General features: G+C 41.4%; 1 protein-coding gene across 4 annotated transcripts in view; it reads left to right on the forward strand.

The window, feature by feature from the left end:
• Positions 1 to 6926, forward strand: part of CDC27 (cell division cycle 27) — a 66708-nt gene extending 59782 nt beyond the window's left edge. For 3 of the 4 annotated variants that reach the window (XM_008012275.3, XM_008012277.3, XM_008012278.3), the window contains exons 17-19: positions 946 to 1020; positions 2295 to 2451; positions 3872 to 6926. In XM_008012275.3, the coding sequence (XP_008010466.3) occupies positions 946 to 1020; positions 2295 to 2451; positions 3872 to 3954 (315 nt within the window). In that variant the 3' untranslated portion in view covers positions 3955 to 6926. The remainder of the gene's footprint in view (positions 1 to 945; positions 1021 to 2294; positions 2452 to 3871) is intronic. The other variant, XM_008012276.3, reaches the window with a different exon arrangement.
• The last annotated feature ends 7691 nt before the right edge of the window (positions 6927 to 14617 follow it).

Genomic DNA, 14617 nt, shown 5'->3' on the forward strand with positions numbered 1-14617 from the left:
AAGAAAAAGATTTCTTTAATGATTCTCACAAGTGGTCTGGGAACTTCTGGGGGTCCCTAAAATTCTTCCAAAGAGTCTTAGAGGTCAGAGCTATTTTTACAATAATGTCTTGACATTATTTACCTTTTTCAGTCTTTATTCTGTCCCAAATGGACAGTAGAATTTTCCAAAAGCTACATAATATGTGATATCAAAACAGAGTAAATGGAGGAGATAGATGTGAGAATCTAGCTGTCTTCTACTAACAGAGACTTGCAGAAATGTTAATGCCACTCTTCTCAATGACTTTTTGTTGTTCTGAAAAATTATATAGTTATTTTTCATTAAAAAATAAATCACTGGGCCAGGCACGGTGGCTTACGCCTGTAATCCCAGCACTTTGGGAAGCTGAGGCGGGCAGATTACTTGAGGTCAGGAGTTCAAGACCAGCCTAGCTGACATGGTGAAGCCCCGTCTCTACTGAAAATACAAAAATTAGCTGGGTGTGGTGGCGCATGCCTGTGATCCCAGTTACTGGCGAGGCTGAGGCAGGAGAATTGCTTGAGTCTGAGAAGCAGAGATTGCGGTAAGCAGAGATTGCCCCACTGCACTCCAGCCTGGGCGACAGCGAGACTCCTTCTCAATAAATAAAAATAAATAGATAGATAGATGACCAAAAGCAAGGATTGTCACCACCTGCATATTTCACAAAGAGGGGTGTGTGTGTGTATGTGTGTGTGTGTGTGTGTTTTCAGTGTACTAGAGTGCCTGCTATTTCTTAGTACTTATTGTCATATAAGTATGCGTTTTATTTTCACAACAATAAGAACTAATACAATAAGGAAGTATATTGATTAAGATTTAGTTAGCTTTTATGAAGGTGATTTGGGAAATCAAATAAAAAAATTGCTTGGTCAAAACTTTAAAAATTTTTGATACTTTAAGGTTTTTCTTTGCCTTTTTCAGTCTGCTTTACAAGAACTTGAAGAATTGAAACAAATTGTTCCCAAAGAATCCCTCGTTTACTTCTTAATAGGAAAGGTAAAGACTGGGGCCATGGTCCCAAACAGTGACTTTCACAGCAAATATTGACATTTTATAAGAATAAATTTAATACTTACTGTACAATATCTATTGAGCAAATTCAACTAAAGCTCCAAACTGAGTGCTCTGGGAATAACAGATTTAGTTCTAACACTTGAGAAGATGATATCCTAGCTGGGCATGGTGCCTCACGCCTGTAATCCCAGCACTTTGGGAGGCCTAGGCAGGTGGATTACCTGAGTCAGGAGTTTAAGACCAGCCTGACCAACATGGTGAAACCTGACCTCTACTAAATATACAAAAATTAGCTGGGCGTAGTGACTCATGCCTGTGATCCCAGCTACTTCGGAGGCTGAGGCACGAGAATCACTTGAACCCGGGAGCGGAGGTTGCCGTGAGCCAAGATCACGCCACTGCACTCCAGCCTGGGCAAGAGAACAAGATTCTGTCTCAGAAACAAAAAAAAAAGAGAAAGAAGAAGAAGAACATGAATGGCACTGTGTTGTCTTGATTAAGAGAAATGGCTTCTGAGAGTCCCAAGGCCAGACTAGTCAGTTTTTTATAGACTAGACCCCCATATGCCAATTAGTTAAGGTGCCTGTAGACAGTTGTTAAGAGTTGATATAACTCAATTTAAAATCACTGTAAATGAAAGTTAATTAAGCAATTTATAATCCATTTAATCCCATTATCATTGTTCCAGTCAGAGTGATATTTATTGGAAACTTACTACCTGAAAGATAGAAGCAAGGAATTCTGAAAATAATATCTGATTATATGAAAAGGAACTCAAAAGCTGGTATGAGTTCATCTGTAGGAAGAAAATGTCCTACCGTTAGAATAAGTTTAGATCACATAAATCAGGAGCCTAGTTTAAATTATAAATATTTAGAATTGTAGAGACTGGGCACTGTGGCTCACGCCTGTAATCCCAGCACTTTGGGAGGCTGAGGCAGGTGGATCACCTGAGGTCAGGAGTTTGAGACTAGCCTGGCTAACATGGCAAAACCCTATCTCTACTTATAAATACAAAAATTAGCCAGGGGCAGTGGCGGGCACCTGTAGTCCCAATTACTCAGGAGACTAAAGCAGGAGAATTGCTTGAACCTGGGAAGCAGAGGTTGCAGTGAGCCAAGATCGCGCCATTGCACTCTAGCCTGGGCAATAGAGCAAGACTCCATCTCAAAAATAAATAAATATATAAATATTTAGAATTTTATAGTTGAAGCTCACAACTTAATGAAAAATGTAGTATTGCTGTTTATTTTTAGGTTTACAAGAAGTTAGGTCAAACGCACCTCGCCCTGATGAATTTCTCTTGGGCTATGGATTTAGATCCTAAAGGAGCCAATAACCAGATTAAAGAGGCAATTGATAAGCGCTATCTTCCAGATGATGAGGAGCCAATAACCCAAGAAGAACAGATCAGTAAGTATCACACATATGATTTTGAGTATTTAGAAAGTTACCTTTTGCATAAGGATTTGTAGGCTACTCCTTTATTTTATTTTTCTAACCGTGGTGTTACCAAATGAACTTTTAGGGAAATTGAACAGGGTGATATAATAATAAAATGCATATAAAGTCAGATAATTAGTCTCTGTTCTGGATCTAGTTTGCTGTGTGACTTTGATAAATTCATTGCTAATTTTTACCTGGGCCTCAATTTATGTTTGAATGTGTAACCAGTAGTGTTTTATCTGCTTCCTAAGAATGTAGTCTTTTAAATAAGAGAGTAGAGAAATTTCTGACAAGGTAAATTCTGATTAGATGCCTTTGTTCCAGAAAACTTGGTGAAAACCTTTAATTAAAATTATAAGCCACGGGGCCAGGCACAGTGACTCAGGCCTGTAATTCCAGCACTTTGGGAGGCGGAGGTGGGTGTATCACCTGAGGTCAGGAGATCGACACCAGCTGACCAACATGGTAAAACCCCATCTCTACTAAAAATACAAAAGTTAGCTGGGCATGGTAGCAGGCACCTGTAATCCCAGCTACTCGAGAGGCTGAGACAGGAGAATCACTTGAACCCAGGAGGCTGAAGTTGCAGTGAGCTGAAGTCATGCCATTGCACTCCAACCTGGATAACAAGAATGAAACTCTGTCTCAAAAAAAAAAAATTATAAGCCAGGCATGATGGCTTGTGTATGTAATCCCAGCTACTCAGGAGGCTGAGGTGGGAGGATTGCTTGAGCCTAGGATTTCACGACGAGCCAGTGAGACCCTGCTTCTAAACAAATTTTTTAAATTAGCTGGATGTGGTGGTATGCATCTATAGTCCCAGCTACGTGGGAGACTGAGGCAGGAGAATCATACCACTTGAGCCCAGGAGTTTGAGGCTGCAGTGAGCTATGATTGTGCCACTTCACTCCAGCCTAGATGACAGACCGAGATAGATGATTGATTGATTAATAGATAGATAGATAGATAGATAGACCGACCCCATAAACCTTTTGAAACTGAAGATTATAGTCTATGTCTCTGTGGATTAGCAGGGAGTATTCTTAAAGTGGAGTCAGTGATTGGAGGTTGGGGAAATGTCAATTTTTTTTTTTTAATGTCTCAGAGAACTAGCTAGTTGTAATTCCTAGGGCAGGAATAAGGAACCCATTAGGGAGAGGCAGTTTTGGTAGTTAAAACCTTAAAAGTAAAATGCAGTAAGCTAATGTCAGACCTATTACAAAGTTAGGAAACTTGAGTTGCATAATATTAAAGGATATGAGGATTTTTAAGGACCTTTATTTAGGGTTTTATCTCTCTGAATATAATACAGTTTTTCTTGTTTTCGTGAACCAACAGGATATGTTTGTCAGAAACCTTACTGTAGACTTTTGTTTTATTTTTAAAGTGGGAACAGATGAATCCCAGGAGAGCAGCATGACAGATGCGGATGACACACAACTTCATGCAGCTGAAAGTGATGAATTTTAACTTCTGGAAATCGGACTTTTACAACTGGATGTGTGACTAGTGCTGACATGTTTCTTGTCCCTCTATATACTGAGTCTTTACTCTTGAGCCGGCGGTGTCATCATCCATCACTTATACCATGAGTGTGCCACTTTCATTGGACCCTGACTGTATACGGAATGAAAGGCAGTGCAATATTTAGCTGCTAACAAGACTGGCTCTTTTACCAGTATGAATGACAATTTATGGGGGGTAGGGTGGGGAACTTTCTTTTCTGTTTTTCTTTAATCTCCCTTTGTTGGAAAGTATCATGAAAGGAAGAGTTATGTTTTATCTTGAAGGAACCATTAGATATGGAAAATAGTGATGAACCAGAATTTCTTGGTTGCTTTCTCAAAAATTTGTTTTTATTTGGTTCTGTTCCTGATAAACAGAGTAACTGACCTTCATTTCTAGGTTCTTCAAGAATGGTGTTTGCAAGTGCCAGATGGAACAATAAAAGACGTTGCCTATAACAGTAACTTGATTGCCAAGGAATGTAAATTACCTTAAACTTGCAGTGTCTCCCATAAACAAATGTAATGGGCATATTGGGACTCGTATGTAGGAATCAAATATCCCTCCATACAGTGTACACTTATTCTTGGCAAGAATGCTTTAATGTCTAACCAAGAATTTTAATTTATTCATCTTGCTTCAAAGTGTTGATCATTGTTGTCTTGGTATTGCAGACTTTAAAATTGGTTCGTACCATATTGCCTCTTCTCTTTGAGCTCTGTGGGATCACCTTTAACATTCAGAGATGATAGAGTGGTTCCCCACTGAGAAGCCAAAACAAGGCCCTTAATAATCCCTTAAGTTCACCATATCAATCAGAATGAGAACACTAAAGTGTAGAGACTTTAAGAGATCATGATAGTGAAAGCCTTAATATAATCAGAATTGTACCGTAACCTTGAATCTATATTTGTTCAAAACATTATCCCTTTGACTTTTCTAAGTGTTTGCTTAAGCAGAGTGTAAGAATGTGTGGTTATCTTTGGTTGAGATCCTTTCCATTCTTTTTGACTCTCTGCTTCAGATTTTTTCAGTAGTATGAGTCACCAAAACATTTACTAAGAATTGGGTTTAGGATATTGGAAATTTTTAGCTTGGGGGAAGAAACATTCTTAAGAAGGAGATAGGTTCTCTTCTGAGTTTGTCATAATATCAGTTGGTGTCTTTGGGAAATGGCCACAATTTTAAGAATTTAATTATGCATATAAATTGATAATTATTGGAATTCCACCGTAACAGATTTAAACAGTCTTAAATTGTTTATCTCCTTTATTGTAATGTATTGAAATTTTAGAGAAACTTTAGTTGTTAACATTTTATTAAGTGCCAATGTCAGAATATAACAAATTATAGTTTCTTATGAATGACAGGCCTACAGTTACTATTTTGGATTATTTGATGAAGGACAAACTTACCTGTATTTGTTAGTCAAGCTGTGAAAATAAGGTGGATTACAAAAGATGTGAACAAAATTTTAGCCTGTAGACTCAGTAATTTTCTATAATTTACTGTTAATCTCATTTGAATATGGATTAGGTACAATTATAAATTAATTCAAGTCAGGGTCTTTAGGTATCAGGTGCCAGAGAGATATTTAACAGATTTCCCTACCTAAATTTATGTATATGTACTGTCTAAAAAAATACTTTTTAAAAAAAAGGAACAGTTGGGAGAAAATAAATGTAATGAAAAATTCCCAGAGGCTAGCACTTGGATTCTAACACATATGCTATTGTATTATCCATTAGTTCTGTAATATTTAATTTTAGATTCTTTTATATTTTTAACTGGCAAAGCACAAGGTGCTGTGTAACAGTGTCATTTAGAGTTTTATAGAAAGCTTCAACCTGAGTTCTGCGTTATAAAGCCTGGAGAAAGCTAAGCTTAGAACATGATTTGCTGAAGTATAATTATCTTTTTGTAGTAGGAATTTATGTCCTGTGCCAGAGGTGAGAGTCTTTCTGGTACTGATTTTTTGAGACCAAGGATAAAAGGATCGTTTTGTAAGACACGCCATGGCAATGGCTGGCTGGGGGACAGTTTCCGCCCAAGCTTGGCCTATTTTATTTTTCCTCATACCTACTTTTAAAGTCATTAGGTATCTGAAGCCTTATTTCCCACCTAGTAACACTTTCTGGCTTTTACGGTTTCTTTCTTTGTTTTGTTTTTTGCATGGAATGGGGATCAAACAACCAGAAGAAGAACACATTTTGAACAAGCAAAATGTTTGTTTCAAACATCAGAAGTTTATTTTACAGAAATTAAATTAAGTAGTTTGACATCCTTTTCTCTGTTTCACACATATATTAGGTTGGTGCATAAGTAATTGTGGTTTTTGCCATGACTTCTATGGCAAAACCTGCAGTTACTTTTGCACCAACCTAATACATATATATGCGCACACACTTGTTCAGAAGCTATGTTGTGGCCTTGGATTTGTTTTTCCCCTTGGAAATGGTTCTTAACTCTGGGATTTTAGAAGGTTAGAATATTTTTTCAAGAGAACAGTGGTACTCAAAATAATGAAAGGTGGTCCCTACATTTTCTGTATTCATCACTTAAAATTTTTGATTTTTCCAAGAACTACAAGTAACATTTGAACCATGCTGCTGTTGTACCTTAAACAAAAACTCAGTGATAACCAGTATTTAGTCTATTAAAAATGCTCTTTTTGAAGAAAAAAGTTTGGAAGTCTCTGATTAGCCAGAGTATAGTATGAGTCTTCACTGAGAAATATGGTGACCCATTTTCTTTGTGAAAACCTGGGAAAATGCAAGTGTGGGTGTGAAGTGTGTGTTCTGTTTGCATTGAAACAATGTAATTTTGTGTCTTCTTTTTGCTTTAACTGACTTATTTCAGAAATTGTACAGTCTTGAGGGGGAAAGTCTTTTCTGTTAATATATTTGCAATTCATTAAAGGATATGGAAAATCCAAATAAGTTACTTTTGAAAGCAATTTATAATCAAGTTGTTAAAGCTATATGAAAGCTGTGCCATCTGTATTTTAATAAGAAGGCACAGAAAAATAGAGATACAGTTTTATGTTTCACAAAAATCTAGAGCAATGTTTATCTAATTTTTTAAAACTTACACTTTTAATATATTTATATTTTTAAACGGTCATACTCTTTTTTAGTATTATTTGGAATATCAAAATAAATACTATGACAAAAACAATGGTAATTTTTAGAATACCTTTTTTCAAACTACAGAAGCCCGTTGCCAACCAGCAGCTATGAATTTGCAAGTCAACTGCTTATCCTTTGATCACATGATTTCTGAAATTTCTTCAAAAGGGACACAAAGGTTTTTTGTTCCAATTAGAATCTATTTAAAAAGGTCAGGATCTGAAAGAAGATGTAGAAACTGAATTTTACTCTAATTTGAATTTTTTTTTTTTTTTTTTGTATCTTGGAGAAAGTACAGAGAGCTGAAGGGTTTTATTCAGACTTGAAGAAAAGGCAGTAACAGGGAAAAACACATGAAGGTGGGGTGAGCTGGGCAGTTCCAAGGGGAACAACGCAGACCTCATAACCTACCCTAGGACCTGCCATTTAATGTCAGCTGAACAAGGATAAACAGCAGCTTAGACATGGAACTATTCTTTGGCTTGTTTAGCTGACAACTCACGGTTCATGAAGGTTCAGTACAGGTTTTATTTTTCTCTGTAAGTGCAAACTTTGTTAAAAAGCTGTGTTTGTTGAGATCCTGCTCTATGGATTGTGTTGCTTGCTTTGTGGATGGTATTTTCAATTCTCAACAGTAGAAGGTAGGTATTACTTCATTTTACAAAAGAGAAAACAGGCTCAGCTGTTAAATGATACAACTGGGCACTTTTGACATTAGTTTATGTTCAGAATCTTATATTTTAGTTTTGGACTTCCTCTGGAGGTTTCAAGTCAGGTTTTGTTTTGTTTTGTTTTGTTTTTTAAAAAGACGGAGTCTAGCTCTGTCGCCCAGGCTGGAGTGCAGTGGCCGGATCTCAGCTCACTGCAAGCTCCGCCTCCCGGGTTCCCTCCATTCCATTCTCCTGCCTCAGCCTCCCAAGTAGCTGGGACTACAGGTGCACGCCACCTCGCCCGGCTAGTTTTTTGTATTTTTTAGTAGAGACGGGGTTTCACCGTGTTAGCCAGGATGGTGTCGATCTCCTGACCTCGTGATCCGCATGTCTCGGTCTCCCAAAGTGCTGGGATTACAGGCTTGAGCCACCGCACCCGGCCTCAAGTCATGTTTAATGGTAACTGTAAGTTGTCTTCTCTAGCATTTTTTTTTTAAGACAGTCTCGCTCTGACCCCCAGCCTGGAGTGCAGTAGTATGATCATAGCTCACTGCAGCCTTGAACTCCTGGACTCAAGCAATCCTCCCACCTCAGCCACCCAAGAAGCCAGGACAACACATGCAGCACCACACCTGGCTCATTTTTTATTTTTTATTTTTGTAGAGTCAGGGTATTGCTGTGTTGCCCAGGCTGATCTCAAACTCCTGGCCTCAAGCAATCCTCCCACCTCAGCCTCCCAAAGCACTGGAATTATAAGCATGAGCCACCTCACCCAGCCCTCTCTAGCTTTTTTTTTTTTTTTTTTTTGGGACAGAGTTTCACTCTTGTTGCCCAGACTAGAGTGCAATGGCGCAATATCCACTCACCACAACATCCACCTCCCGGTTTCAAGCGCTTCTCCTGCCTCAGCCTCCCAAGTATCTGGGACGGCAGGCATGCACCACGGCGCCTGGCTGATTTTTGCATTTTTGGTAGAGGCAAGGTTTCTCCATGTTGGTCAGGCTGGTCTCGAACTCCCAACCTCAGGTGATCCGCCCACTTCGGCCTCCCACAGTGTTGGGATTATAGGCATGAGCCACCATGGCCAGCCCTCTCTAGCATTTTTTTTTTTTTTTTCTTTTTTTGAGATGGAGTCTCACTCTGTCACCCAGGCTGGAGTGCAGTGGCGCAGTCTCAGCTCACTGCAAGCTCCCAGGGTTCACACCATTCTCCTGCCTCAGCCTTACGAGTAGCTGCGACTCCAGGCGCCCCCCACGATGCCCGGGTAATTTGTTTTGTATTTTTAGTAGAGACGGGTTTCACCATGTTAGCCAGGATGGTCTCTATCTCTTCACCTCATGATCCGGCCACCTCAGCCTCCCAGAGTGTTGAGATTACAGGCGTGAGCCACCGCGCCCAGCCTAGCAGTTTTAAATATGAAGTCTACTGTAGGCTAATATCCAGGTCCAGGTTTTACAGAGGAAACTTGATTATTAATCATCCAGATCTGTTGTAGTATAGTCCTTTGTTAGGGCTTTGATCTATGTGCTGCTTCGTTACTCTTCTCCCACTGAAATTGGAATATATTTTCCCTCTTTGAGTGACTAGGATTTGCTTTAAAGTAGAAAGTTATAAATCTTCAATTTTCCTTCAGTTCTTGCATTTTTATTAACAATTTCCTCTATCACAAGCATTCTTTTTTTGGATACAGGGTTTTGCTCTGTTACTCAGGCTGGAATGCAGTGGCACGATCACAGCTCACTGCAACCTCTACTTCCCAAGTTCAAGCGATCCTCCTGCCTTAGCCTCCCAAGTAGTTGGGACCAACAGGCATGCCCCACCACTCCCAGCTAATTGTTGTATTTTTGTAGAGATAAGGTTTTGCCATATTGCTCAGGCTGGTCTCAAACTCATGGGCTCAAGCAGTTCGCCCGCCCCAGCCTCAAGCATCCTTTTAATATTCAACACTGTTAAGGAAAACTGTAGGCCAGACGTTGTGGCTCACACCTGTAATCCCAGCACTTTGGGTGGCCAAGATGGGCAGATTGTTTGAGCCTGAGATAAGAGACCAGCCTGGGCAGCATAACAAGACCCCATCTGTATTAAATTAAAAAAAAGAAATGGGCCGGGTGCGGTAGCTTACACCTGTAATCCCAGCACTTTGGGAGGCCGAGGCAGGTGGATCATGAGGTCAGGAGATCGAGGTCATCCTGGCCAATATGGTGAAACCTCGTCTCTACTAAAAATACAAAAATTAGCCAGGCGTGGTGGCGTGCATCTGTAGTCCCAGCTACTCAGGAGGCTGAGGCAGGAGAATCGCTTGAACCTGAGAGGTGGAGGTTGCAGTGAGCCGAGATCACACCATTGCACTCCAGCCCACGTGACAGGACAAGACTCCGTCTCGAAAAGAGAAATGTATGCTGGGCACCGTGGCTCATACCTGTAATGTTAACATTTTCGGAGGCTGAGGGTGATGGATCACTTGAGCCAAGGAGTTGGAGACCAGCCTGGGTAACTTAGTGAGACCCCATCTCTACAAAAAATGGGTAAAAATTAGCCAGGCATGTGGGAGTGCACCTCTGGTCCCAGCTACTTAGGAGGCTGAGATGAAAGGATCGCTTGAGCCTCAGAGATTGAGGCTGCAGTAAGCCATGATGGCACTGCTGTACCCAGCCTGAGTGGCAGAGTGAGCCCCTGTCTCAAAGGAAAAAATAAAAATGTATTTATGTTCGGGTGCGTGTCTCACGCCTGTAATCATAGCACTTTGGGAGGCCGAGGCAGGCAGATCATGAGGTCAGGAGATCGAGACCATCCTGGCTAACACGGTGAAACCCCGTCTCTACTAAAAAAAAAAAAAAAAAAACTAGCTGGGCGCGGTGGCGGGCGCCTGTAGTCCCATCTTCTCGGGAGGCTGAAGCAGGAGAATGGTGTGAATCCAGGAGGCAGAGCTTGCAGTGAGCCCAGATAGTGCCACTGCACTCCAACCTGGGCAACAAAGTGAGACTCCATCTCAAAAGAAAAGAAAAACGTATTTATGACACTTGCTAAAGATCATAAGGCACAATAGGGGGGCATGAACATAGATATAGGGCCTACAGCAATAGCTACTGCAATGCAGTCTTGCAGTAGGGGAGAGAGATAGGATTCTGATTTTAACAGGGACAAGTGGAGGTGTATATCCAAGGAACAGAATGGGGTCAGTTGATGGAAAATTACTAAAAGAAAACATCAAAGATAAGGGGTTTCTGGCTAAACTGACTTGATAGGATTATTGCTGGAAGCTAACTACGTTGACAAGATATCAAAGATGGGAATTTTTACTAAAATGATTTAGCAGGATTTTTTTTTTCAAACTATATTCTACAAGGACAGAGGGGGAAGCCCAAGGCCAGGCCTAATCAGAAAGGACTCAGAGGGACCTGCCTAAAGTTTTGGTCAAAGGAGAGAATCTTTTCAACATCATCAACATAGAATTTTCAATTAAGAGTTAAAGCTGTATTTGAATCCCAAACAAATTCAGGGAAAGAAAAAGCTGTATTTGAAAATTCAAGGCCTTGAAAATGCAGAATTAAGTTTGAATAAGAAAGGGAATAATAGACCCAGTGCTTTGGGAGACTGAAGCAGGAGAATCCTTTGAGGCCAGGAGTTCAAGACCAGCCTGGGCAAGGTAGGGATACCCTGTCTCTACAAAAAAAAAAAAAAAAAAAAAAAAAATTAGCTGAGCATGGTGGCATGTGCCTTTAATCCCAGTGACTTGGGAGGCTAAAGTGGGAGAATCATCTGAGCCCAGGGAGGTTGTGACTGCAGTGAGCCATGATTGCACCACTGCACTCCAGCCTGGGTGACAGAGCCAGCACTTCGGGAGGCCAAGCTGGGTAGATTGCTAGGTCAGGAGTTCAAGACCAGCTTGGCCAAGATGGTGAAACCCCACTCTACTAAAAATACAAAAATCAGCTGGGTGTGGTGGTAGGTGCCTGTAATCCCAAGCTACTCAGGAGGCTGAAGCAGAGAATTGCTTGAACCCAGAAGGCAGAGTTTGTAGTGAGCCAAGAAAAACAAAAGAATAGATTTGCTGTGACCAATTTCGATATTTATTTTTAGCCAAACTTATTGACCCAGAATGACCAGTTTAGATAAATCATGGTCCTGGGATGGAACACAGAGAAACTGGAATTTTATTAGCAAAGGAGAAGGGGAATGGCTATTGACTGTTGATGTCATGTTCAATTTAGTGAGCATTTTTTATTTTGTTTTTTGAGACAGGGTCTCAGGGTCTTGCTCTGTCTCCCAGGCTGGAGTGCAATGCAGTGGCATGATCATAACACCGTAGCCTTGAATTCTTCAGGCTCAAGTGACCTTCCCACCTCAGGCTCCCAAGTAGCTAGGACTACAGGCATGCACCACCACACCCGGCTCATTTTTAAATTTTTTGTAGAGATGGGATCTCATTATGTTGCCCCAGCTTGTCTCAAACTCCTGGGCTCAAGCAATCCTCCCACCTTAGCCTCCCAAAGCACTGGGATTATAGGCACAAGCCACTACACCTGGCCTGAACTTCCTTATTCTAAGGATTTGCAGAGTTTCTGTTTAAGCCATTATCTTCAAACAATGGTTTTAATTTCTTTTCAATCTTTATGTAAAATACCTTCTTTCTTTCCTTCTTTCTTTCCTTCTTTCTCCCTCTCTTTCTTTCTTTCTCCCTCTCTTTCTTTCTCCCTCCCTCCCTTCCTTCCTTCCTCCCTCTTTCCCTCCCTCCCTCCCTCCCTCCCTCCCTCCCTCCCTCCCTCCCTCCCTCCCTCCCTTCCTTCCTTCCTTCCTTCCTTCCTTCCTTCCTTCCTTCCTTCCTTCCTTCCTTCCTTCCTTCTTGACAGAATTTCTCTCTTATTGCCCAGGCTGGAGTGCAATGGCATAATCTCGGCTCACCACAACCTCCGCCTCCCAGGTTCAAGTGATTCTCCTGCCTCAGCCTCCCAAGTAGCTGGGATTACAGGTAGGCACCACCATGACCTGCTAATACTGTATTTTTAGTAGAAATGGGGTTTCTCCATGTTGGTCAGGCTGGTCGTGAACTCCCAACTTCAGGTGATCCATCCACCTCGGCCTCCCAAAGTACTGGGATTACAGGCGTGAGCCACGGTGCCTGGTCAAATACCTTATTTCTTACTTCTTTCTTTATTGCCATGCCAGGATCACCAATACTATATTGCGCAGTAGCAGCATAAAAACTAGTATTTATTCTCTTACTCTCCATCTTTAAAAAGATGCTTCTCAATTTTCTCAGATTTGACGTTGACGTTCAACTCGATGACACAATCTAAAGCCACTAATGTATAGTATATTACACTCTGTCACCCAGGCTGGAGTGCAGTGGCGTGATCTTGGCTCACTGCAGCCTCTACCTCTCCAGCTCAATCAACCTTCCCACCTCAGCCTTCCGAGTAGCTGGGACCACAGGTGCGCACCACCATGCCTGGCTAATGTCATTTATTTTTTGTAAAGACAAAGTCACACTTTGTTGCCCAGACTGGTCTCGAACTCCTGTCTCAGCCTCCCAAAGTGCTGGAATTACAGGCATGAGCCACCGCACCCGGCCCAACACATTACCTTTGCTAATCTTGTGACCATTCTCAACACTCAACTCCACTTATAACTATCATTTATAACCATTGATTATACCATAAGATCACAAGATACCTCCGGTTTTTTTGTTCGTTTGTTTTTTGTTTGTTTGGTTTTTTTTTTTTTTTTTGAGACAAGAGTCTTGCTCTGTGGCCCAGGCTGGAGTGCAGTGGCACAATCTGAGCTCACTGCAACCTCTGCCTACTGGGCTTAAGTGATTCTTCTGCCTCAGCCTCCCAAGTAGCTGGGACTACAGGCGGGCACCACCATGCCCAGCTAATTATTATTATTTGTTTGTTTGTTTGTTTTGTTTGTTTTTTTTAGACGAAGTCTCATTCTTGTCACCCAGGCTGGAGTGCAATGGCACGATCTCGGCTTACTTCAACCTCCGCCTCCCAGGTTTCAAGCAATTCTCCTGCCTCAGCCTCCTGAGTACCTGGGATTACAGGTACGTGCTACCATGCCTGGCTAATTTTTGTATTTTTAGTAGAGACAGGGTTTCACCATGTTGGCCAGGCTGGTCATGAACTCCTGACCTCAGGCGATCTGCCAGCCTCAGCCTCCCAAAGTGCTGGTTTACAGACATGAGCCACTGCACCCAACTAAGATATGTCCTTTCTACTGCTAGTTTTCAATGATTTTCATCATGATTAGATACTGAAATGTGTCTGTGTATTAAGAAAAGCATACAGGCCAGACATGGTGGCTCACACCTGTAATAAATACCAGCACTTTGGGAGGCCGAGGCAGGTGGATCACCTGAGGTCAGGAGTTCAAGACCAGCCTGGTCAACATGATGAAACCCCATCTCTACTAAAAATACAAAAATTAGCCCGGCATGGTGGCGTATGCCTGTAATCCCAGCTACTCGGGAGGCTGAAGCTAGAGAATCACTGGAACCTGGGAGGCAGAGGCTGCAGTGATCCAAGATTGTGCCACTGCACTCTAGCCTGGGTGACAGACTCCATCGAAAAAAAAAAAGGAAGGAAGGAAGGAAGGAAAAAAGAAAAGCATGCAGAGATTTCTGGGGCTGGAGAACAATAGCGGTAACCTCATTGTAAATCTGTCCCTCACTCTCCCAAAACAACCATAAAATCTAGTAGAACAAATAAAAACTATACAGGGCAGAATACTGCAACTTCAAATTACCTGTAAATAGAGGAAAAAGTTTGTAACAGGGATCCCGCCACCACCATAAGCCTGTGGGTGTGGAGTGTGAGGAAAGGGAGGTTAAAGCATTAGATGGACAAA

Source organism: Chlorocebus sabaeus, chromosome 16 (assembly GCF_047675955.1).
Source record: "Chlorocebus sabaeus isolate Y175 chromosome 16, mChlSab1.0.hap1, whole genome shotgun sequence".
Classification (NCBI taxonomy): domain Eukaryota; kingdom Metazoa; phylum Chordata; class Mammalia; order Primates; family Cercopithecidae; genus Chlorocebus; species Chlorocebus sabaeus.